At 43.9% G+C, this 23,018-nt stretch overlaps 1 protein-coding gene across 1 annotated transcript; it reads left to right on the top strand.

Annotated features, from left to right (window-relative positions):
* Positions 1-7,957: 7,957 nt before the first annotated feature.
* On the top strand, positions 7,958-22,237 carry vps16 (VPS16 core subunit of CORVET and HOPS complexes). The gene is made up of 24 exons (XM_085392525.1): positions 7,958-8,191; positions 8,666-8,754; positions 8,852-8,943; positions 9,022-9,150; positions 9,235-9,379; positions 9,469-9,584; positions 9,777-9,899; positions 9,988-10,043; positions 10,149-10,238; positions 13,031-13,202; positions 13,430-13,561; positions 13,658-13,785; positions 13,964-13,999; positions 14,079-14,187; positions 14,266-14,400; positions 14,889-14,997; positions 15,077-15,174; positions 15,261-15,365; positions 15,457-15,534; positions 15,616-15,702; positions 16,037-16,119; positions 16,249-16,345; positions 21,611-21,714; positions 21,789-22,237. The coding sequence occupies exons 1-24, from the start codon at positions 8,142-8,144 to the stop codon at positions 21,928-21,930; spliced, it is 2,505 nt and encodes an 834-aa protein (XP_085248651.1). The 5' UTR covers positions 7,958-8,141; the 3' UTR covers positions 21,931-22,237.
* Positions 22,238-23,018: the final 781 nt, after the last annotated feature.

Raw genomic sequence — 23,018 nt, 5'->3', positions numbered from 1 at the left:
GCTTGTGTATAAATACACAAACAATACACATATGCTTTCAATTGTGTAATTTAAGTGATCTAGGTAGCTCTGTTTTGGAAGTTCAGTTAACGCTAGAAATGTGTTTTGGAGTTTGTACATGCTTTGGAGTTTGTACGTGTTTTGTCACTAGGGGCCACCGTATATATTTATTCATAAGCATATATTAATATAATCAAGTTTCTTTTTACATTAGTAATTCCTTTTGTGCATAATTGTATATTGTTGTTAATAATAAATTAATTACAGCAACAAAACAACCTGAAGAGTCGGTTTGGAGCCGAAAGAGCCGGCTGTTTTTAGTGAGCCGAGCCGAAAGAGCCGGTTCTCTAAAAAGAGCCGGAAAATCCCATCACTACTGCAGGCTCAGCTGGGGGGCGGGCAAGATGGCGGACTGAGCAGTCGCATCCATCTGAACTCCTCACTAAAGTCCCGATGTTTTAATCTTGAAGTTATAAAATCCACTCCTTTGAGCTATATTGACGACGTTTCAGCCCGAACATGAAGAAAACCAACAACACGAAACCTCCGGCAGTGAAAAACCTCCCTTTTACAACCCAGAGAAACAGCGAGCATGACTACCCAGCTCCGATGGAAACTGCTAATTCCAGCAGCAACAAGAGGGACAGACTGTTAACAACCCCTGATAATACTCCTGAGAAACCACATATGGAGAAAAAAGCAAAAGGTACGGCTAGTGATAATGACTCCAACACATCCACTGACACTATACTGAAAGCTATTGAGAGTCTTGGAAAACGTGTTGATGACCGCATGGACGAAGTTAGCAAACAAATTCAACAACATAGCGCCATGCTGGCTTCCATCGCTAAATCGGTGCAATTTAATTCAGAGGAGCTGCAAGAATGCAAAAAGAAAATAAAACACCTGGAAAAAGAGATGGAATCAATCAAAAAAGATAATGACGATATTAAGGATCGTGTATTGAGCCAGGAAAGATACAAAAGAAGATGGTGTCTTCGTATCAAAGGGAAAAAGGAGAAAACAAATGAAAATATCAGAGAAGAAGTGGTGGAACTTCTAGGAAGGATTGCTCCGGACCTAAAGATGAAGATGGAAGAAGCAGTTGATGTTGTCCACAGAGTGGGAAGAGCGGTGGAGAATAAGCATCGACAAATCATTATTCTGTTTATGAGACGTGCCGTGAGAGATGACATCTGGAGGCGAACAAAGGCTTCTCCCGTGTGCAAAGAAGAAGGCATCCGCTTTGCTGAAGACCTGACCCCAGAGGACTGGAGATCCAGACAAGCGTTGTGGCCAAAAATCGACCAGGCACGGAAGGAAGGCAAGGCTGCAGGCTTCAGGGGCCCTTTTGGTTTCATAGAAGGCAAACGTATCAGGGTAGAGACTCCAGGTACGGGCTGACATCTGACTACGAAAGGAATATACAGTGGAACATTTCGGATGATGGGACTTTTACCTCAAGATTTTCCTACTCCATCTCCTAAACTTCCTCTTTAAAGCTGTTCATGTGTTCCGTGTTCCAATTAAAAACGAATATTTCTTTTTTTTTTCCTTTAACACAAGGGGACTTAAAGACTCAATTAAGCGCAAAGCTGTTTTTCTGTTCTGCAAGGGGCAACAGGCAAATTGTTTTTTTCTCCAGGAAACTCATTCTGAGGAATCTGATGTGAAATTTTGGTCACAACAATGGGGAGATAAAAAAATTTTTAGTCATGGTACAAACAGGTCGGCTGGGGTTGCTATTTGTTTCAACAGATGTCGTGGTAGGTTTTTGTGCAACATGGCAGACAAAAATGGACATTGGGTTGCCTGTGTGTTAAATATTGATAATACTCTGATTATTTTGGTTAATGTTTATGGATACAACAATGATCAAGAGAATAAGAACCTGCTGCATCAAATTTCTACAGTTATAAAGGAACTTTATACCAAATTCCCTACTGATTATATAGTAGTTGGAGGTGATTTCAATGTGACTCCTGATGAATGGTTGGATAGATGGCCTTCAAAGTTTTCAAGAGAGCATAAAAACCCAATATTTGAAAAATTCGCTAATGATACTAAATTAATAGATGTATGGAGAGTGTTAAACGAAGATGTAAAACAATTCACCTGGCACAAACCTAATGGTCAAAGCAGGTCACGTATTGATTATTGGTTGGTATCCAACTCAATTTTACAATATGTCAAGGAAACAGTCATCTCTAACAGTCCCTTAAGTGACCATTGCGCCATTATTCTGAGACTACAAAGCAAAGACCAAAACAACACATTTAAGGATTATTGGAAATTTAATTGTCAGATGCTGAGAAATGAGGAGTATTGTAATTCTATTAAAAAATTAATTTTAGATATTCAGAATGATGAAGCCATCAATACACCGATACTCAAATGGGAATATCTTAAATTTAGAATCAGAAAAACCTCAATTGCATTCGGTAAAAAGTTAAACAGACAAAGACAAGAAGAGGAATCAAATGTAGTAAAAGAACTTATGAATCTGTATGGCAAATTGAATTGGACTGAGGAAGAAAAAGGAAAAATTAATAATTTACAATCTAAATTGGACGAAATGTACCTTTATAGAGCCAAGGCTGCTTATTTGCGATCCAAAGCCAAGTGGATAGAAGAGGGTGAAAAGAACACTGCCTATTTTTGCAATCTAGAAAAACGTAGACAAGAATATAACTCAATATGTAACCTAATAATCGACGGAGAGGAATGTACAGACCCTAAACGCATTTCAAATGAAGTATTTACTTTTTACAGTAACCTTTATAAGTCTTCATACTCAGAACAAAATGTCACCTCCTTAAATCAGTAATTGGATTCCAGTAATTGATGATAATTTTAGAGAAATTTGTGATGAAGACCTAACTATAGAAGAATTTGATTTTGCTATTAAGAGCATGGCATCTGATCGCTCACCGGGACCAGATGGTATAACAACTAATTTCTATAAGCACTTTTGGGAAGACCTAAAATTACTATTATTCAGTGCGATAAATGAATGTATAAATCAAAAGGAGCTTATGACAACAATGAAACAGGGAGTTATAAAATTAATTCCAAAACCGGGGAAAGATAAGAAAAAACTAAGTAATCTAAGACCTATAACACTTTTAAATACAGACTACAAAGTTTTTTCAAAAGTTTTAGCAACAAGACTAAAAACAGGTATTTCTGAAATAATTAGCCCGACACAATCAGGATTTCTCAAAGGACGGTTGATCCAAAATAATATCCGCTTGGTTTTGGACCTCATCGATTACAATTACCTAATTAAGGATGATGGTTTTATGTTGTTCTTGGACTTCCATAAAGCATTTGATTCTATTGAATACACTTTTATTATTAAGACATTTAAACATTTTGGGTTTGGTGATGCATTTCTGGATATGATCACTATGTTATACACTGATATTAATAGTTGTGTTTCTCTTTCAGAAGGCACATGTCCCAGGTTCAGGGTGGAGAGAGGTATCAGGCAGGGCTGCAGCATCTCACCTCTTTTATTCATTGTAGCCACTGAATTACTTGCTATTACTGTCATAAACTCAAACATCAAAGGATTAGACATAAATAATCACAAATTAATAATAAGTCAGCTTGCCGATGATACAACAGTCTTTCTAAAAAATAAAGAACAAATTCCATTGGCCTTAGATACAATAAAGATCTTTTCTGATGCTTCTGGACTACGCCTGAACCTGGACAAATGTGAACTCATGAGTATCCACAATTGTTCTCACTCTTCTTTGTACAATATACCTGTCAAAAATGAAATCAAATATCTTGGAATCTGGATAACTAAATGCATGGCTGATAGTGAAGAAAAGAATATTCAGAATACAACTGACAAATGCAAAAAAACTCTGAACCATTGGCTACAGAGAGATTTAACGTTGTTCGGCAGGATAATGTTGACCAAGGTTGAATCTTTGTCCAGATTAATCTATCCAGCTTATTCCCTAGCCATCCCAAGAATTATAAAAGACATCAATAAGGTGAATTTTAATTTCATATGGAAAAATAAACATCATTATGTTAGTAACAGGGACTTGATAAAAGATTATGAAGAGGGGGGTTTAAAAGCAATCGATTTTGAAATAATGAATGGCATTTTAAAGATTAATTGGCTACGATCTTTCTTGAAAAATGATAATGAGATCTGGTTCTTGATACCATCTCTTATTTTCTTTTTTTTTTTTTTTTTTTTTTTTTTTTTTTTCTAAATGACATCAGAAACAGCAGTATGCGACATTACGTGATGGCAGAGCTTCAGTTCATCCTTTGTCATTTTTTTTTTTTTTTTTTTAATAACTAGGACAGGGGGAATGAATGAGAGAGAGAGGGGGAGAGAAAGAAAGAAAACCAAAGGGGAGAAGAGACGGTGAGAAGGGGGGGGAAGAGAGACAAAAAAAAAAAAAAAAAAAAAAAACTCCTGGGTCACCTGTATGGAGAAAAAAAAACAAACAAACAAACAAACAAACAGAGGAGACAGCAAACAACAAAGAGCAACATAATAATAGAGAAAACAAAGCACCATCACAATAAACTAGCTAGTCATAGATATCAGTATTTACTAAGTAATAAACAATATTGTGCAGCACGCAAGATAGACAGCGCACAGTGTGCTTTGAGGCAGCAGCCAAGAAAGCTTTAGTCCGCGTCTGTGAATACCCATGTGTGCATACCTGTGTGGATCAGCATGCTTGCATTCAAAAGGTTTCTCCATGTAATGATCTGCTAGGGAGTGTGGGGGGGCCTCAGCCCCGTCCTCCAGGGTGTGAAGCGGGTATGGAGGAGATCAAAACTCCAGACATCCAGAGGCCCCCAGAACACAAAAGACCATGGAAGACCAACAGAGGGGCAGCCGCGCCACTGTTCCAGTAAGAGCTGAGGAGAGTCCCAGATGAGGGCTCACTCAGCAGCCGCGGAGCAGAAGCCAGGGGGGGTTGCAGTGACGCGCCCGTGAGCTCCGCCGGCCCCCAGCTGCGCCTGAGTGACCGAGCCCTAGGCCGGGAGGCCGGGGGCACCCCACCTCCAAAGGGGGCCCGAGCGAGCCCCAGGCCCCAGGCCCCGACAAGCGGCCGCCAAGGAGTGAGCCGGTGTGTACCCGGACGCCCACCCCCAGACACAAAGAACCACCAACACATCGACACCTGAGGGAGTCCGCCACCGGCAGGGGAAGTGGTGGTGGGTGGAGATAGGCCTCCAAACCTTGGAGGGCCTGAGGTGTCCCCAGAGAGGTGGCGTCTGATACCCAACCTGACATATAGACACAGACATACAGGCACACACAGACACAAACATCCATTCCCACCCTCATGCTCTCATATGCACTCACTCCACACTCAACCAACGTGGAGACAGACATAAAGAGACGCTGTACACACAATCACACTCCCCAAGCGTACTCTACAATCCGGGTCTAGGTACCCTTGCCCCTGGAGGGGGGAATTGCACCCAGACCCAGGTGGTGTTACCCTTTTCCCTGCGGTGGGGAGAGGCAGACCACCCCGACTCCGCAGCAGCAGGGAGGCCCCACACCCCAGACCGCAGTCGGACGGCCAACTCCTCCTACTAGCCCTCCCGCTCCAGCAGGCCGCAGAGAATGGGGGTGGGAGAAGACTCCAAACCTCCCTCCACCCGCTCATTGTAGTGTTGATGCATATGTCTTCTAAGGTGCAATTAAAACCCAGGAGGGCATGGAGCTACCTGCCAAGGAGCAGCAGGTAAGCGCATAGTCCCTCCTGCTAACCCTCAATGACTAAGTGTATTTAAAATTGAGAGGTGGGCAACGACGTCAGGGGTGAGGTATACACCCTGATGGTGATTTGGACTCCGTGATTGTGCCCACCCCCAAGATCCTATATGTATGTGTAATGAGAGTGTGAATAATGTGAATGTCTAAGATGTGGGATAAAATTGAGGCAGAGGCAGCCAGAAGGGGACAGGGGGGGGGGTAGCCTCCTCTGCACCCTGGTGACATACCCCCACTCCAAGGCCCTGCATGTGTGGGTGGTTGTGGAGGAGCGGGAAGAGGGAGGCAGCTGGAGATGGGGAGGGAAGGAAGGGAGGGGCAGGTAACCCCTCCCTGGGGCCAGCTCCCCCGCTGACCCCAGTAGGCACTCCCACCCTCCGCGACCCGCCAGGGAAGGGGGGCCCAGGCCCATCAGACCGGGGCCCAGTGCAGTAGCGCCCCCCGGCTCCACAGAGCCCTGGACAGTCCACCCAACCCCACCACAGAGAAAACTGCACCCACCCCACCAACCACACATCTTCCAGACTACATAAGACGGTAAACGCCCAGGCTGAGATCTTCCTCCACCTCTCCTGTATCTCCCCCTCCTGCAGAGAGTTCCTGAGAGAAGAAAGCTCCTGCCAGATGTGACCATCCCCCCCACCAGTTGAAGAGCCCCCCAGGCGGCTCGATGCACCGGCGGCACCCTGCTCCAGGGCCGGGCCCCCATGCACCCACCCGCACACAACCCCGGCAACACACCAACCATCTCTTATTTTCAACAAAGTTGGGGGGATCCAATTCCTTTTAGTATGTGATTTTGAAATTTCTAAACTACCCATAAAACTTTCCAAATTTCATCAACAAGTTTTGTTAAATTGGAAATTAATGTTTAAACATAACTTTAGTCCCCACAATGTTCCATTGTGGAATAATAGGGTGATATTGAATCGGGGGAAATCTATGTTTGTGGAAGAATGGATGACAAAACAAATTTGGTCTGTGACACATATAATGGATGAAAATGGAGATATACTTGAATTAAACAGGCTTAATGAGAAATATGACATGAGTTGCTCGTTCGAGCTCTATAAAAAGGTTTCACAAAATATCCCAACAGTCCTTGTAAATACGGTAAAGAACAATTTTTCAAATATACAGACTCCAAATTTGCATAAAGTTAAACTAGATGGTCTTGAATTGGTCAATGGAAAATGCAATAATCAGTTTTTGAGGAGGTATTTGGTTAACACCTTATATCCAGGTAGGACAAAACATTCACTCGTCTTTAAAGATTATAACAAATCTGAGATCTCGTTGATCAGAACCAAATATTTAACATTTCCAATTCCCCCCAAATTTAAAGAAGTCCATTTTAGAACTACAAAAAATATTTACCCCTCCAATGAATTTATGAGAGAAAGATTTAAATTTGTGTTAGACAACTGTTATAGTTGTAAAATAACTTCGGAAACAACAGAGCACATGTTCTATGGATGTGTGACAATCCAGAATTTATGGAAATCTCTCCATGTCCTAATATTGTCCCAGTATGGATATATTGATTTTTGGTCTTTTCAAAATATTCAAATTGGAGTAATCCTTAAGAACAAAAATAGTGAGTTTTTAATTAACAATCTCATTATTATAACAAAGTATTACATACATAAATGCCGATATGCTAAATCCCCCCCTTCATGGCCTGCTCTTAAAAACGACCTCTCCCTGTTCCGTAAATCTCTTAAGCTAATAAATAAGCCCCAAGCAATCAAATTGCATAGATTTTTAGAAGAGTTTGATTTTTCTTAGCCCCTTATTTAAGTTATGAGTCTTGTTTATGGAACCTCACTTTTAGAGATTTTATGTTCCCCCTTGTCTTCTTTATTTCTGTTCCTTGTTTTTCATTCTTTTTTTTTTTATTCTTATTTATGTTTGTATTGGTTATTCATCTTTTTATATTATTATTATGTAGATGTGTGAATATGGATGTGTATGTATGCATATGTACATGTATATATATGTGTGTGTATGTATGTATGTTTACTTTCAGTTACTGTCGATTTCATTGTGGTGTATAGGAGATGTGATTCTGTTCTGATTGATTTATTATGTCGCTTGTCTCTTTGAGATTGTCATTGTTATTGTTCTAAATAAAGTTCATATTAAAATAAAAAATAAAAATACTGCAGGCTCAGCTGTAAACACAGAAGTGCCGTAGAGGGCAGCAGAGCGCCCGCGGCGTCTGCCTGAATAACTACCGAAGAAGAAGAAGAACTAGGCTGCAGTCAGCTGACCGGGCAGAGCGAGAGCTAAAGCTAACGCTACGTCCGGCCGGTGCACCGGGACTTCCTCCGGTTTGTTCCCCGGGGTACCCCCTCCTGAGAAGCGGATCATGGCGTTCATCACAGCCAGCTGGAACCCGCTGGGAGACGCCTTTTACCGGTCAGTGAGCGCCCACTGTGTCGGTCTTTCAGCTGCTAGCAGCGAGGCTAATGTTTGCTGACAGTCAGCTGACCGCAGCTCCATCCGTGTTATATACACCTGTGTTTTCTGCAGTTGTGTGATTGAGCTGTTTAAACAGAGAAATCAGCCTGTAACCTGCGCCTCTGCTTGTCATTTGACCCTGCTAAAGCTGGCTTCAGAAGCTTTTTCCCTTTAATGACGTTTCCTTAACACACACGTCACGTGAGAGGACTGACGTCCATGACGAAGTGAGCAGGAGGTTGTAGCCCATCAGAGTCAGGGTTTACTCAGGTCGGCAGGTGACATTTGTGTGCAAGTGACAGGTGAGCTTAAAGTGAGCAGAAAGTGACCGGAGGCTGGAATAGTGTTAGGCAGATAGGGGGAGGAGCCTGCGGGGGACCATGGGGAGGGGTTTGTTTACATTAATGTGTACTTTCCTGTGTACTACTGCAGTAAGACGGATCTGTATGAGATGAGCTGGAGTCTGCGTGATGGACTCAGAGACAGTCTGGTGGCTGCAGCTCCATACGGAGGCCCCATCGGTACAAACTAAATAAAACTTTATGAAACGCTGCAGTGAGATAGTTTTTTATAGTCAGATTTAAGGCTTTGACCCCTGACCTCTGTCTGACCCCTCAGCCCTGCTCAGAGAACCTCAGCGGCGTTCTCCGAGTTCTCGTCCTCAGCTGGAGATCTACTCTGCGTCAGGAGGCACCGTTGCCAGCTTCCCCGTGAGTAGCACCTGACCACACCCGGAGACAGGTTGGGTCTCTCTCTGACCCGTCTCTCTCTCTCTGTCTCCGTCTCAGTGGAAAAGTGGTCCAGTGGTCCAGCTCGGGTGGACGGTCTCTGACGAGCTACTGTGTATCCAGGAGGACGGCACGGTCCTGATCTATGACCTGTTTGGATCCTTTAAGAGACACTTCAGTATGGGACAGGTCAGCACACCTGAGTTTGTTCCTCTGAATAAATGAAGCTGCTCAGACGATGTCACTGATCAGGTGACCTCTATCTTTAAACAGGAAGTGGTCCAGAGTCAGGTGATGGAGGCCAAGGTGTTCCACTCCCCTTATGGAACAGGTATTGCCATAGTAACAAGCTCCTCCCGTTTCACCTTGGCCACCAACATCGATGACCTGAAGCTCCGGAGGTTACCTGAAGTCCCAGGTAACACCTGACTCACCTGAGATGGTGTTTTCACTGCCACGGTTAAGCCTTTCCACCCTTACCTGTCTGTCCACCTGTCTGTCCCTCAGGTCTGCAGGGAAAGCCATCCTGCTGGGTAGTCCTCACTCAGGACAGACAGACTAAAGTCCTGCTGTCCAACGGACCAGAACTCTTCATCCTGGACAACACGTCCTGCACTGTGGTGGTGAGACATGTAGAGACAGGTGAAGTCAGTAATGCTCAGTTTAAGATCGTTCTAACCAAAACCAGTCTGAGACGACGTTTGTCTGACAGTCTTCGATGGTGATGCTAATCCACAGCCAGTAATCTTCACACTCAGATTTGTCCTCATCTTTCTTTTACCTGTCTCACTGCCTACCTTTGTGTCTCTCTTCAGTGTCCTCCAGGCCTCAGTCCTCAGGACGGCAACATTGTCCACATGTCTGTGTCTTTCAGCTATAAATACCTGGCTCTCCTCACTGACAGTGGACACCTGTGGACAGGCTTGTCCACCCTACAGGTGAGCAGCTGTTCTGGCCAATCAGCTTTTCAGATATCTGTGAAGCATCACCTGTGGAATGACTCACAGGTGATGCTTCTGTATGCAGGAGAAACTGAGTGACGTCGACACCAAGAAGACCATGGCGCCCAAGCAGATGTTGTGGTATGTGTGACCTCTCGTTTACCTGTGCTCTTATTTATTCAGCTGCTCACCCGTCGAAGCTCTTCTTTTACACCCGTTTAACCTGGAGTTTACCTGTTTGCCCAGGTGTCGCAGACCAAAGAGCCAACAGCCATCTGTGGTGTTGATGTGGGACAGACTGCTCCTGGTGGTCGGGGTGTGTAATGAGACCATCCAGTATCCTTCAAACTTCACATCTGAACATGTTCAAATACACTTCAGGTGTGTTAAGGTTCTCCTTGGAGTTGTGCAAAGCAGCCGGTATTTGTATCTGTTAAGGGGGGAAAAGTATTTGTGTTTGTATTTGAGTAAAATTCAAAATAGGTTGAAAAATCAATTTTTTTTCTTGTTTATGCTTCTGATTTACGTTACAGTGTAAGTATTCTTTAATTATATCCATTATAATAAATATGGATATGCAATATTGGTTGGTATTTTTCCATAAATACAGCAATGAACATTTAACAAGGAACGTCATTGAAAAGAAAATAACACAACAGCCATTACCTCATCCATGGTTAAACCAACAATTAATAAAATATCATTGTGAACATTATGAACAGACAGAATTAAAAACAAATAATACTTCAAAGAACTGTTCTTCTGAGAGAACATCTTTCTAATGCACAGAACTAAACTTTATCAACCCCTGACTGGGAGATGTGGCAGAACAAAAGTTGTATTCTATATAATACTGTTAAACCAAAAGATGCAGCCCTGCTGTTGTCAACTGTCTGCCTAAAAACAGACACAAAGGGTTTTTTTGTGTTTTATGTTGACCATAACTCAACCATATTTCACTTTGAAGAAGATGTCTTCTGCCAACATACTCTCAGTTAAGTTTCTCCATGTAGTATTTTGTGATCACAAGCTTGTCCACATGTGAGGGCAGCAGTCTGGAGCGTTGTGGGGACAAGATACCTCTGCTTGTTGGGGCAGGTGCGATATTTCATTGCCACATGAGCCAGGGCTGCAGGGTCTGAGGTCAGTGATTCAGTGCTGTCCTCAGCTAAGTAGCTCTCAACTATCTTGCGGAGGTCATAGCACCAGATGAGGCAGATTTGGCTTTTTTGCCCGCTGGCCTCACTCTCAACTGAGGATGAGCTGGGTGCTTCAGGTACCCCAGAAATAGGGCTGTTCGATATAACGATATATATCGGATGGAGATTTATATATATGTCTATCGTTTCCTATTACGCTATTGTTTGTTTCGTGTTGTCGTAAAATAAACTGTTTACAGAAATATTTTTTCATCGTTTTGATGGTCACTGTAGTGGCTATATTATTTTCTTAAAGTTCTCTCTTTCTCTTTTATTTAATATAACCACACTACGGACGGACAAGCGCCTGTTTTTATGCGTTGTCATTAGCAACAACGTCGGTAAAACCATCACGTGCCCTCTTGTTTATTTTCTACATAAACTTTTCACAATAAAGCTCAAGATCCTGTTGAGACTTTTCAAAATAAACTGAATCACGTGAAACAGTATGCAGAGAGTTTACGGATGCGAAGCAAAAACGGCCCGTCAGGTGCTCATGCATCAGTTAAAACACTCGACTCCAGCTACACGACGCCCAGCTGGAAACACTTCACGCAAGTTGAGCTGCCCGAGATTCACAGAATTTATAGAAAATGTTAAATTTTTGTGATTTATATCGTTATCGGACGATAGTGTCTTATATCGGGATATGAGATTTTGGTCATATCACACAGCCCTACCCAGAAACATCATCCGCTTGGAGTTCTGCATCCACCTCTGCAGACACATCTGCCTTGAGCCTGTCAAACTCGGATGACATGGGCAAGCTCTTAAATTGGGGATCCAGTAGGTTGGCTTTAAAGTAATGACCCAAGGAGTCATCAAAGACAGCCTGGAAGCGCTGAGCCAACTCAGACTGCAATATGGTCACCATTTTAAGTGCCTCGGTACATCCACATCCACCTTTAGGTTTTGAGAGCCTGCGCACAAGGGATGACAGAGACAGAGAACCCACATCCTCACACACAGTACCTCCCAGATCCATCTCTGCACTCATGGTAGTCAGTGGTCGTCTCTGCTCCAACAGTCACTGGAGCATGTGAAAGGAGGACTTCCACCTGGTTGACACATCATGCACCAATGTGTTCTTGGGAAGGCCAAGCTCTTTCTGGAATGCCAACGAGCTTGGTAGTTGGTATGGAGGTGCAACCACTTCGCGAAGCTTGCAAAAAACTTTTATTCTCCACTACTAAGTTGGGCATCAGGTCAAGGCAAATAATTTCTCCCACTGTGTTTGTTATTTGTAGTGGGTGGATGGGTGTATAAGCCTGTTTTGCAATAAATGCATCTAATATAGGTGATTGAAACTGACTTGCAGGGGCAGAACATGGCTGTGATGATGATTTGGTGCTGTTGGAGAGGTTGGCACACAGTACCAGGAGAGGATGCTTTAAGTGCATGTGATTATGCATAACAGATGTTGACAGATGTTTGATATCTCTGCCTTTGATGTGACTTTTGCACACATTACTTGTAACTTTGGTTTTATCTGCAGCACTGACTGTAAAATGTTTCCACACAGAACTTGAGCAAGGTTTTTGGCTACTGGAGGACACTGTGTGTCACTCACCTCTTTACACGTTACTCACTCACTCGTGCCCTGCGTTCTCATGAGGAAACGCAGCTTTTTGATATAAAGTTTTTCTCGTTCCCAAATACAAATATTTTTAAGTATTTGTTCAAAATAAGTATTCGTGAAAAACATGTTATTTGTGCCTTTCTGAATACCGTATTTGGGTTCGGCTCCACCCCTAGTTCTCCTGGAGCTCACTCAAAAAAGTTCTCTTAAAGCTCATTTAGGTTCCGCTGGAGCTCCTTCTGGGTTTCTTGTTATAGCTGGTCATTTATAAACAAAGAATCATGTTCCGTGTTCGAGGATGTCCTCGTGAGTCATTCTCTGGTGGTTTGACCCTTGACCCCGGCCTTCAGGTATCCCATTGAGGATCCATGTGTTTTGGTGGGAGAGATGGATGGAGTTCGAATAATCAGCTCGTCCAATCAGGAGCTGCTGCAGGAGGTTCCTCTGGTCTGTCAGGACATCTTCAAGATCGCCTCCATGGCGCCTGGAGCTCTGCTGTTGGAGGCCCACCGGGAGTACGAGGTACATCATTCAGTACCACATTAGTACTACAATACTGTCCCATTAACACTGTAATACTGCCACAGTACAACATCAGTACTTGTAAGTCCACTCCATTACATCACCTTAATACTGTCATTCACTGATGTCCATGTACACATGTAGTACGGGTACACATGTAGTACGGGTACACATGTAGCACGGGTACAGGTCTGTCAGGCCTGACGTGTGTTTTTCTGTCTTTGCAGAAATCGAGTCAGAAGGCGGACGAGTACCTGCGGGAGATCAAGGAGCAGAGCATGCTGGGAGAAGCAGTCAGACAGTGCGTGGAGGCGGCAGGTCACGAGTATGACACCAACACCCAGAAATCCTTGATGAGGGTGAGAGCGTCCGTATGATCTGTTTTAGCATGTCAGGGTAATGCGACCTGCCCTGTACTATGACCTGTCCCTGTAATGTGGCGTGTCTCCCTCCAGGCGGCGTCCTTTGGGAAGTGCTTCCTCACAGACTTCAGTCCGGATCAGTTTGTGACGACCTGCAGGGAGCTGCGAGTGCTGAACGCCGTCAGAGACAGCAGCGTAGGGCTGCCACTCACGCACACTCAGTATCCTCTCAGTCTGCACAGGTGCATCATGGGAGATGCAGTGTGTGGTAACGTCTCACTTTGTTCAGAGTCAGGGGCTGCATCCCTCGTCACGCCGCTGTGACCCATTCTTAGCTTTAGGATTCAGCTCAGACGGGTGTGTTACCATGGTGATGAATTCCTTGACCTCTGACCTCAGATTCAAACAGCTGACTCTACAGGTGCTGATTGACAGGTGAGTGAACTCATCGAAATGTCTCTGAGATCTCATGTTACCCCTCCACCTCTCACTCACCTGTCTTTCTCTCTCTTAGGTTGGTGTATCGGCAGTTTTACCCATTAGCCATCGAAGTCTGTCGTTACCTGAAGATCCCTGATTATCAGGGAGTCAGCCGAGTCCTCAAACACTGGGCGTCATGCAAGGTAACTGTCTCACACCTCGCCCACCTGAGACTGTTTTCACATGACTGATTGGTGTGACGTGTTTGCGTACGTGTCCAGGTGCAGCAGAAGGACCTAACAGACGATGCCATAGCACGAGCAGTGTGTATGAAAGTGGGAGACTCACCTGGGGTTTCGTACTCGGACATCGCAGCTAAAGCTTATGAATGTGGACGAGCAGAGCTCGCCATCAAGGTGAATTCTACAGAGGTTTGGAGGGTTAATTTCCATAGTATGGTTCAGTGGTTCAGGCCGGAGTCTTTCTGTGTGGAGTTTGCATGTTCTCCCCGTGTTTGCGTGGGTTCCCTCCGGGTACTCCGGCTTCCTCCCACCGTCCAAAGACATGCAACTTGTGGGGATAGGTTAATTGGATCCAAATTGCCCATAGGTGTGAATGTGATCGCGAATGGTTGTCTGTCCCTGTGTGTTAGCCCTGCGACAGACTGGCGACCTGTCCAGGGTGGACCCCGCCTCTCGCCCTATGAGAGCTGGGATAGGCTCCAGCGCCCCACGCGATCCTGAAAAGGATAAGTAGATGGATGGATGGTTCAGTGGTTTTTGGACAGATTTGGAGCCAGGTTTCAGCTGGATGGTCACTGCCCATCTGCTATATTCAGCAGGGATATTGATATTGAGTGTGGTCGAGTGTTTTTCAGTATTTGTCCCTGTGTGTCTCTATGAAGCTCCTGGACTTCGAGGCTCGGTCTGGAGAGCAGGTTCCTCTGCTGCTGAAGATGAAGAGGAGTCAGCTGGCTCTCAGTAAAGCTGTAGAGAGCGGAGATACCGACTTGGGTGAGTGTTTCAGCCCCACACCTTATGTGTTTGCCAGATGGATGATGTCACACTGACAGTTGGCTGTGTGTGTTGTCAGTGTACACAGTGGTGTCGTACCTGAAGAACGAGATGAACAGAGGAGATTTCTTCATGACTCTGAGGAACCAGCCAGTTGCTCTCAGCCTTTACAGACAGGTGCACCCAACTTCACCACTACCGCTCTCCTCCTCCTGGTTTACATTTGGTAATGTGTGTCTTTGTTTCCATTTGTTTGCTGTCAGTTCTGTAAGCTGCAGGAGCAGGAAACTCTGAAGGACCTGTATAACCAGGACGATGACCACCAGGAACTGGCCAACTATTACGTCACTGCAAGCTACAGGGAAAAGGTAAGGACTGCTAACCGTCACGCCCAGCAGAGATTAGACTCGTCCATCATCACTGTAATCACCTGTCTGCTGTTCACCTGTCCATCTGCAGAGGTTGGAGGGCCGGCTGTCTCTTCTGCAGAGCGCTGTCGATGAGTACAACAAGGCCAAGAATGAGTTTGCAGTAAAGGTAACAAACGAACAATAAGACGTGTTTGCAGGTGTGTGTTTGTACCTGATGCTCAGGTGTGTTTCACTGATTGGTCTGCAGACCACAGAGGACGAGATGCGTCTGCTCCGTTTTCAGCGCAAACTGGACGATGAGAAAGGGGCGGGGCTTCTTGGACTGTCCCTACAGGTAACTACAAGGGGCGGGGCTCCCTGGCCAGCTGACGTTTCCCTCTACCAGTTACCTCCACCTGCATGCTCTGTGTTCTCAGTCTCCATCACCTGGCAGTACTCCAGGTTACTTTAAAGAGGCCAGTGTGGTCGCTCCGCTTTAAAGTGCTCCTCCTCAGATCATTACAGACCCAGACTTCCTCCATGTAACTTCTAAGTTCTGGGACAGCCAATCAGATTGGCCAAATCCGCGGTTTGATTTAAGCAACTGATGAAAACTTGTTTCTGCTGATTGTGACCATAGTTACATCTGCTGTGTGTGTGTGTGCTGTGATGTCACTTGCTGTTTGCAGGTGACCATGGAGACGCTGTTGTCATTAGGACTCCACAAACAGGCAGAGCAGCTTTACAAAGACTTCAGAGTACCTGACAAAAGGTGTGTCACTGAGGCTGCGCTGTTATTGGCTCTGTCTTTTACTACAGTCTTTCCTGTCTGTCCCTCTCGCCTGTTTGCCTCTCTCGCCTGTTTGCCTCTCTCACCTGTTTGCCTCTCTCACCTGTGCAGGTATTGGTGGTTGAAGTTGAAGTCTCTGGCGGAGAAGGAGGAGTGGGATGAGTTAGAGAAGTTCTCAAAGAGTAAGAAGTCTCCCATTGGCTACCTGGTAAGGAGAAGCCCCACCCCCTCTGTTATGTTGCATTAACTACAGGGTGGGCCATTTATATGGATACACCGTAATAACATGGGAATGGTTGGTGATATGAAAGTCATGTTTGTGGTACATTAGTATATGTGAGGGGGCAAACTCCTCAAGATGGGTGGTGACCATGGTGACCGTTTAGAAGTCGGCCATCTTGGATACAACTTGTTTTTTCAATAGGAAGAGGGCCATGTGACACATCAATATGTGTATGAAGCTTTGTAAGATCCCAAAAGATGCAGGAATAAGTAGTAGGATTTAAGAGTGTAATAACGGACTGAAACAGAAGATGGCAGCACTTCATGTACAAGGATGCCAGCTGCCGTTAAACCCCGAAGAAGAAGAAGAAGAAGAAGAAGCTCTGTCCCAGAATTTATTTATAGCTTAGTTTCCAACAATGGCGGCAGCTAGTTGTGTGGATGCCCTCAGAGGGCATCCACACTATTGAGTTCCTGTTTCTCTTTAAACTTTATTCTTATAGTTGCTCCACGTTTTTCGGCACTTAACTACTCCCTCAGTTTTCAGCCGATTTTCTCCGTTCAAACGCTAAACTGTTCTGCTATTTCTGCTAATTCCAGCTATATCTTTTGGTGTTTATTGCTATTATACTTTTTAAAATATTCCCATTTTTTCCTTTTTTTTGTCCCATTGAAATGAATGGAAAACTTCCACAATTCTGCTAAAACTTGCTTGTTTTTCAAACTTAACTACTTCCTCATACTTTCACCTAGAAACTCCATTCAAACTTTAAAACGTTCTCAAATGATTGGGCTTTTTGTGTGTGATTCAGCTTTTTCATATCTGTTACCTTTTTCATTTAATGCCTCTTTAAGTTTTCAGTTGCAGCTTTGTGATTTTTCAGAAAATATACAGTGGGGCAAAAAAAGTATTTAGTCAGCCACCGACTGTGGAAGTTCCCCCACCTAAAATGATGACAGAGGTCAGTAATTTGCACCAGAGGTACACTTCAACTGTGAGAGACAGAATGTGAAAAAAAAATGCATGAATCCACATGGTAGGATTTGTAAAGAATTTATTCGTAAATCAGGGTGGAAAATAAGTATTTGGTCAATAACAAAAATACAACTCAATACTTTGTAACATAACCTTTGTTGGCAATAACAGAGGTCAAACGTTTACTATAGGTCTTTACCAGGTTTGCACACACAGTAGCTGGTATTTTGGCCCATTCCTCCATGCAGATCTTCTCGAGAGCAGTGATGTTTTGGGGCTGTCGCCGAGCAACACGGACTTTCAAACTCCCGCCACAGATTTTCTATGGGGTTGAGGTCTGGAGACTGGCTAGGCCACTCCAGGACTTTCAAATGCTTCTTACGGAGCCACTCCTTTGTTGCCCGGGCGGTGTGTTTTGGATCATTGTCATGTTGGAAGACCCAGCCTCGTTTCATCTTCAAAGTTCTCACTGATGGAAGGAGGTTTTGGCTCAAAATGTCACGATACATGGCCCCATTCATTCTGTCCTTAACACGGATCAGTCGTCCTGTCCCCTTGGCAGAAAAACAGCCCCATAGCATGATGTTTCCACCCCCATGCTTCACAGTAGGTATGGTGTTCTTGGGATGCAACTCTGTATTCTTCTTCCTCCAAACACGACGAGTTGAGTTTATACCAAAAAGTTCTACTTTGGTTTCATCTGACCACATGACATTCTCCCAATCCTCTGCTGTATCATCCATGTGCTCTCTGGCAAACTTCAGACGGGCCTGGACATGCACTGGCTTCAGCAGCGGAACACGTCTGGCACTGCGGGATTTGATTCCCTGCCGTTGTAGTGTGTTACTGATGGTGACCTTTGTTACTTTGGTCCCAGCTCTCTGCAGGTCATTCACCAGGTCCCCCTGTGTGGTTCTGGGATCTTTGCTCACCGTTCTCATGATCATTTTGACCCCACGGGATGAGATCTTGCGTGGAGCCCCAGATCGAGGGAGATTATCAGTGGTCTTGTATGTCTTCCATTTTCTGATGATTGCTCCCACAGTTGATTTTTTCACACCAAGCTGCTTGCCTATTGTAGATTCACTCTTCCCAGTCTGGTGCAGGTCTACAATACTTTTCCTGGTGTCCTTCGAAAGCTCTTTGGTCTTGGCCATGGCGGAGTTTGGAGTCTGACTGTTTGAGGCTGTGGACAGGTGTCTTTTATACAGATGATGAGTTCAAACAGGTGCCATTCATACAGGTAACGAGTGGGGGACAGAAAAGCTTCTTACAGAAGACGTTACAGGTCTGTGAGAGCCAGAGATTTTCCTTGTTTGAGGTGACCAAATACTTATTTTCCACCCTAATTTACGAATAAATTCTTTACAAATCCGACCATGTGAATTCATGGATTTTTTTTTTCACATTCTGTCTCTCACAGTTGAAGTGCACCTCTGGTGCAAATTACTGACCTCTGTCATCATTTTAAGTGGGGGAACTTGCACAATCGGTGGCTGACTAAATACTTTTTTGCCCCACTGTATGCGTTGTTATGGTTGCTATGCAATTAACTCAGAGTGAGAGCTGGTGCTTTCTGAAGTTTCTCTTCATGTCCAAACAACTTCTTGCTACTCGCTCAATTTCCACTCAACTTCCACAAATTATACATCAAAACGTAGGTATTTTTGCTGGCTTTAAGACAGTGTCACTATAATTATCGTGCGAGTTACGGTTTTTTCACAATTTGCCTCGAAGTGACACAAGATCTAAAAACTCCCCATTCAAAGTCTATGGGGAGGTTGTGAAACTCAGAGCGCAAATACTGAAACTGAAGGCATTTTCAAATCGTCATATCTCCTTAATGAAGCGAAATTAAGACATGAGGCTTGTCCCCGTATATCTTCAGACACTCCTGACGCTCACAATTCAAGAATTATTTTCTCACCTATTACCGTTCTGAGATGAGTTAGACTTGTTTGAGGGTAGGAAATCTGTCCTCCTCTCAGTTTTCCAACTCCGAAAATGAAGTCGTTTCTTCTCTCGTCATATCTTCCCGACGGAGTTACAAAGAGCTATGAAAATCGCAGTCAAAGTTCACCAAAGTCCGCTGATTCACCCAGTGCAAGAATTTTGCTTCTATCCCACCTAGTTTTTGAGTTACACGACGTTTTGTAACTCCAAAAAACTGCGTTTTTCGCCTCTGAGCGCGATCTAATTCTGGCTGCTCATCACCCTGTTTTCCAGGCGCCCGCTCTCTTTCCCAGTGGCGCAGTTGGTAATAAAATGGATCTGAAGATCAAAGGTCGTGGGTTCAATTCCACCTTGTCCACGTTTTCTTCCACTACAAATTAATACAGTATCACAGACCAGTAACTCATATTGATAATTTATTACAATTAAGCAAAGTTTTATGATTTTAGCAGCTTTTCTAATATGGACCTTAGATTCTTGTTAACAGTCCATGGCAGAAATACATACAAGTACACAGCCTGCTGAAGCACACAGAAGCAGTACCTCTGATTGGTGGACTGAAATTGAGCAGAACCAGGTTGTTGTGCCTCTTTTCACCAGAAAGTTCAGTGTTTTCTCAGCCTCTTCTGCTGTTTTTAATAAGAATTTTAAGCTTTTTCACCTGTTTTCAGTTATATGAGAACCAGTTTGGCTCAGTGAGATGAGTATGAGATGAAATTCTGCTGATTTACCTCTTTTCTGCCAAATCTTCAATAATTTCACCTCTTATCAGCATAATTCTCAGCAGCTTCTGCTCTTTTCAGCAGAATTCTGATCATTCACCTCTTTTCAGCAGAAATTCTGCTGATTGAACTCTTTTCAGCAGAATTTTCACCTCTTTTCTGCCCAAATTCTGCTCATTCACCTTTTCTGCAAAAATTTCAGCCTTTTCACCTCTTATTATCACAAATCTCAGCTGTCTTCAGAAAAAAAATCTTTTGAGCAGAAATTCTGCTGATTCATCTCTTTTCAGCGCAACTTTCTGCTTCTTTACCTCTTATCAGCAGAAATTCTGCTGATTCACCTCTTTTCTGCAAAATTTTCAGCCTTTTCACCTCTTATCAGCACAATTCGCAGCAGCGTCTGCTCATTTCAGCAGAATTGTCAGTCTCTCCAACTATTCTTTGCAAGAATGAGTTTGGCTCAGTGAGCTAAATAGCTGCCCTTAGACCACAAGGGCCAGGTTCAAATCCTGCTCAGGGCAACGTTTTTTTTTCTTCAACTTTATACTTTTTCAGCTTTTTTCAGCAGACATCTTCAGCGTTAAGGCATCCACACAGCATTTTCGCAGGAAATGCAAATTTTTCTAGTATTACTCTTATTATTCTTTCTGGGTCACAAAATAAAAGTTTTACATATTTTCAGGCGAGAATGTAGCTGTGTAAACCTCAAATATCTGCTCAGTTTATCAAGACACCACATATTTTCAAAAGTGCTCTGACGTTTTCGGAGACGTCTGTTTCCCACCCGCACGATAGCTAGCCGGGGGCAAGGCTCACTAGAGCCGGTGAGAACACCGGACTCCTGGCAAATCGTTTTCAAACCCACCGCCGTCTTTCGCTACTCAGGTTAAACATGATATATAAGTTACTTAGATAACTTAAAAATGTTATTGTTTGTTTTTTTCAGTATTGTATTTGTTCCTGAGTAAATTGGTTTGGCTGAGATTAAAGTTATAGTTTTTACACAACTGAATAAACGTCAAGCAGACAGCTGATTATCAGAAGTGTGAGATGCTCGAGAATTTACTCCGGTGTCCTGTTGTATTTTAGATGGCAAGTTTATTAAACTTCACTGAAACAATCTCCAAATTTCATTAAACTTTAATAAACTATCATCTTGTCTTTATTTTTAGTTAGCACATACCTTAAACACTTAAAGCTGTAAGCTAGTGATAGTTATATAAGAGCAGATGCATGCTGGTGCAATAAGCTGTACGTTGTACGTCCAATGGATGATGATCTGATTAGTCGACTAATCGCAAAAATAATCGGTGACTAGTCGACTATCAAAATAATCATTTGTGGCAGCCCTAATTACCAATAAGTTTGATGTGTCACATGGCCCTCTTCCTATTAAAAAAACAAGTTGTATCCAAGATGGACAACTTCTAAATGGCCACCATGGTCACCACCAATCTTGAGGAGTTTGCCCCTCACATATACTAATGTGCCACAAACACGACTTTAATATCACCAACCATTCCCATGTTATTACGGTGTATCCATATAAATGGCCCACCCTGTACATTTCCCATGAGTCTTAGCGGGATCTCTTCTTCAGGCGTTTGTTGAAGTTTGCATCAAGTGTAACAACAAGTACGAGGCCAAGAAGTACGTTTCCAAGGTGACGCCTGAGCAGAAGGTGAAGGCCCACCTGGCCGTCGGGTAAGACACCTCTGTGACATCATCACACAGCACAGGTGGGAGCACTCATGTAACTCCTCCTCTATTCCCAACAGTGACCTGGAGGGGGCTGCGGATGCTGCCATTGAGCGCAGGAATGAAGCTGAGATTGGGGCAGTCCTCTCCAGATGCTCCGCCTCCAACAGTCTGGTGATCGAGCGGCTGAACCGAGCTCGGGCCGCCATTGCCAAAAAGTGAGCTTCCACTCTTGAGCATGACGTTGGTGGGAGCCAGCTGCTGTTACTGATCAGAGACTGTGATTGATTACTGATCAACTGATGCTTTCTTCTTCCCTTCAATTAAAAGCTTTGACTCTATTCACACTCGAGCGCCACACCTGGACAGAAGCACTTCCTGCTGCTGTCCCTTCACAATAAAAGCTTCAGTGTGTAGCATGGCCGGTGTTATATTGTGAAAGAGGACAGTAAGTGTCCAAGCTGACCGCATGTGTCACTTTGTATGATTTTAAATGTTGTTAGTCGATCAATAAACATGAAAAACACAGGGTGCAGTTCTCAGTCTGACCACCGGGAGGTGACAGAAATATAAAAAGCCTCTTTGTTCTGTAAATAAAATCCTTTTCTATTAGTGCCCACTTGGATCAACTCTCCATGGTTTTCAGGATTTTCCATTAGATCATAGTACTTGGTAGCCGTGTTGTACCAAGTGTTCCTGAGTCTGAAGAAAAGCCACAGACCGAGCTGCAGGTATGTTGTCTCCTCCACGTCCACTTTTGTGGTAGTGTTCGTTTCGCATGCTACATACATTATGAGATACTGGACTGTAATGAAAACCAGTCGACCCGAGTATATATCAATGGGAAAAGGGACTTAAAAACAAGTTTGTAAACGAGTTGATTCTGTTCGTCTGGACGCAGCCTTTTCAGAAATGTCTGCCAACCTTCACAGCACCTTGGTCATTCAGTGGGCTCTGTCGTGTTGGCGCCGTCCAGCCCCATGCATGGGGTGATCCGCGTTAACTCGCTAATGGAGATTTGCCGCTTTAATGCGGTTACGGCGTTAACGTCATATTAACGAAGACAGCACATGTGTGTGTGTGTGTGTGTATATGTACAGTATTAGATTTCATTTTTCTACTACTGTAACTGTGGCTTAGCAAGCTTTCTTAGTGTTCTTTTAAACTCTGTCATAACAATTAGTTATACTGAAAACTATTTTAAAATTAGGCTAATAGGGAAACCACATGGTATTGTTTAAGTCAGTGGTTCCTAAACTTTTTTTGCTAGGCCCCCCTTTGTTTTACAAGAAAAATGTTCCCCCCCCCCC

Source organism: Rhamphochromis longiceps, linkage group LG19 (assembly GCF_057381845.1).
Source record: "Rhamphochromis longiceps isolate RC_006_pf linkage group LG19, R_longiceps_female_GT1.1, whole genome shotgun sequence".
Classification (NCBI taxonomy): domain Eukaryota; kingdom Metazoa; phylum Chordata; class Actinopteri; order Cichliformes; family Cichlidae; genus Rhamphochromis; species Rhamphochromis longiceps.
Note: the sequence above shows the minus strand (reverse complement) of the source record. Positions and strands in the feature narration are given on the sequence as shown.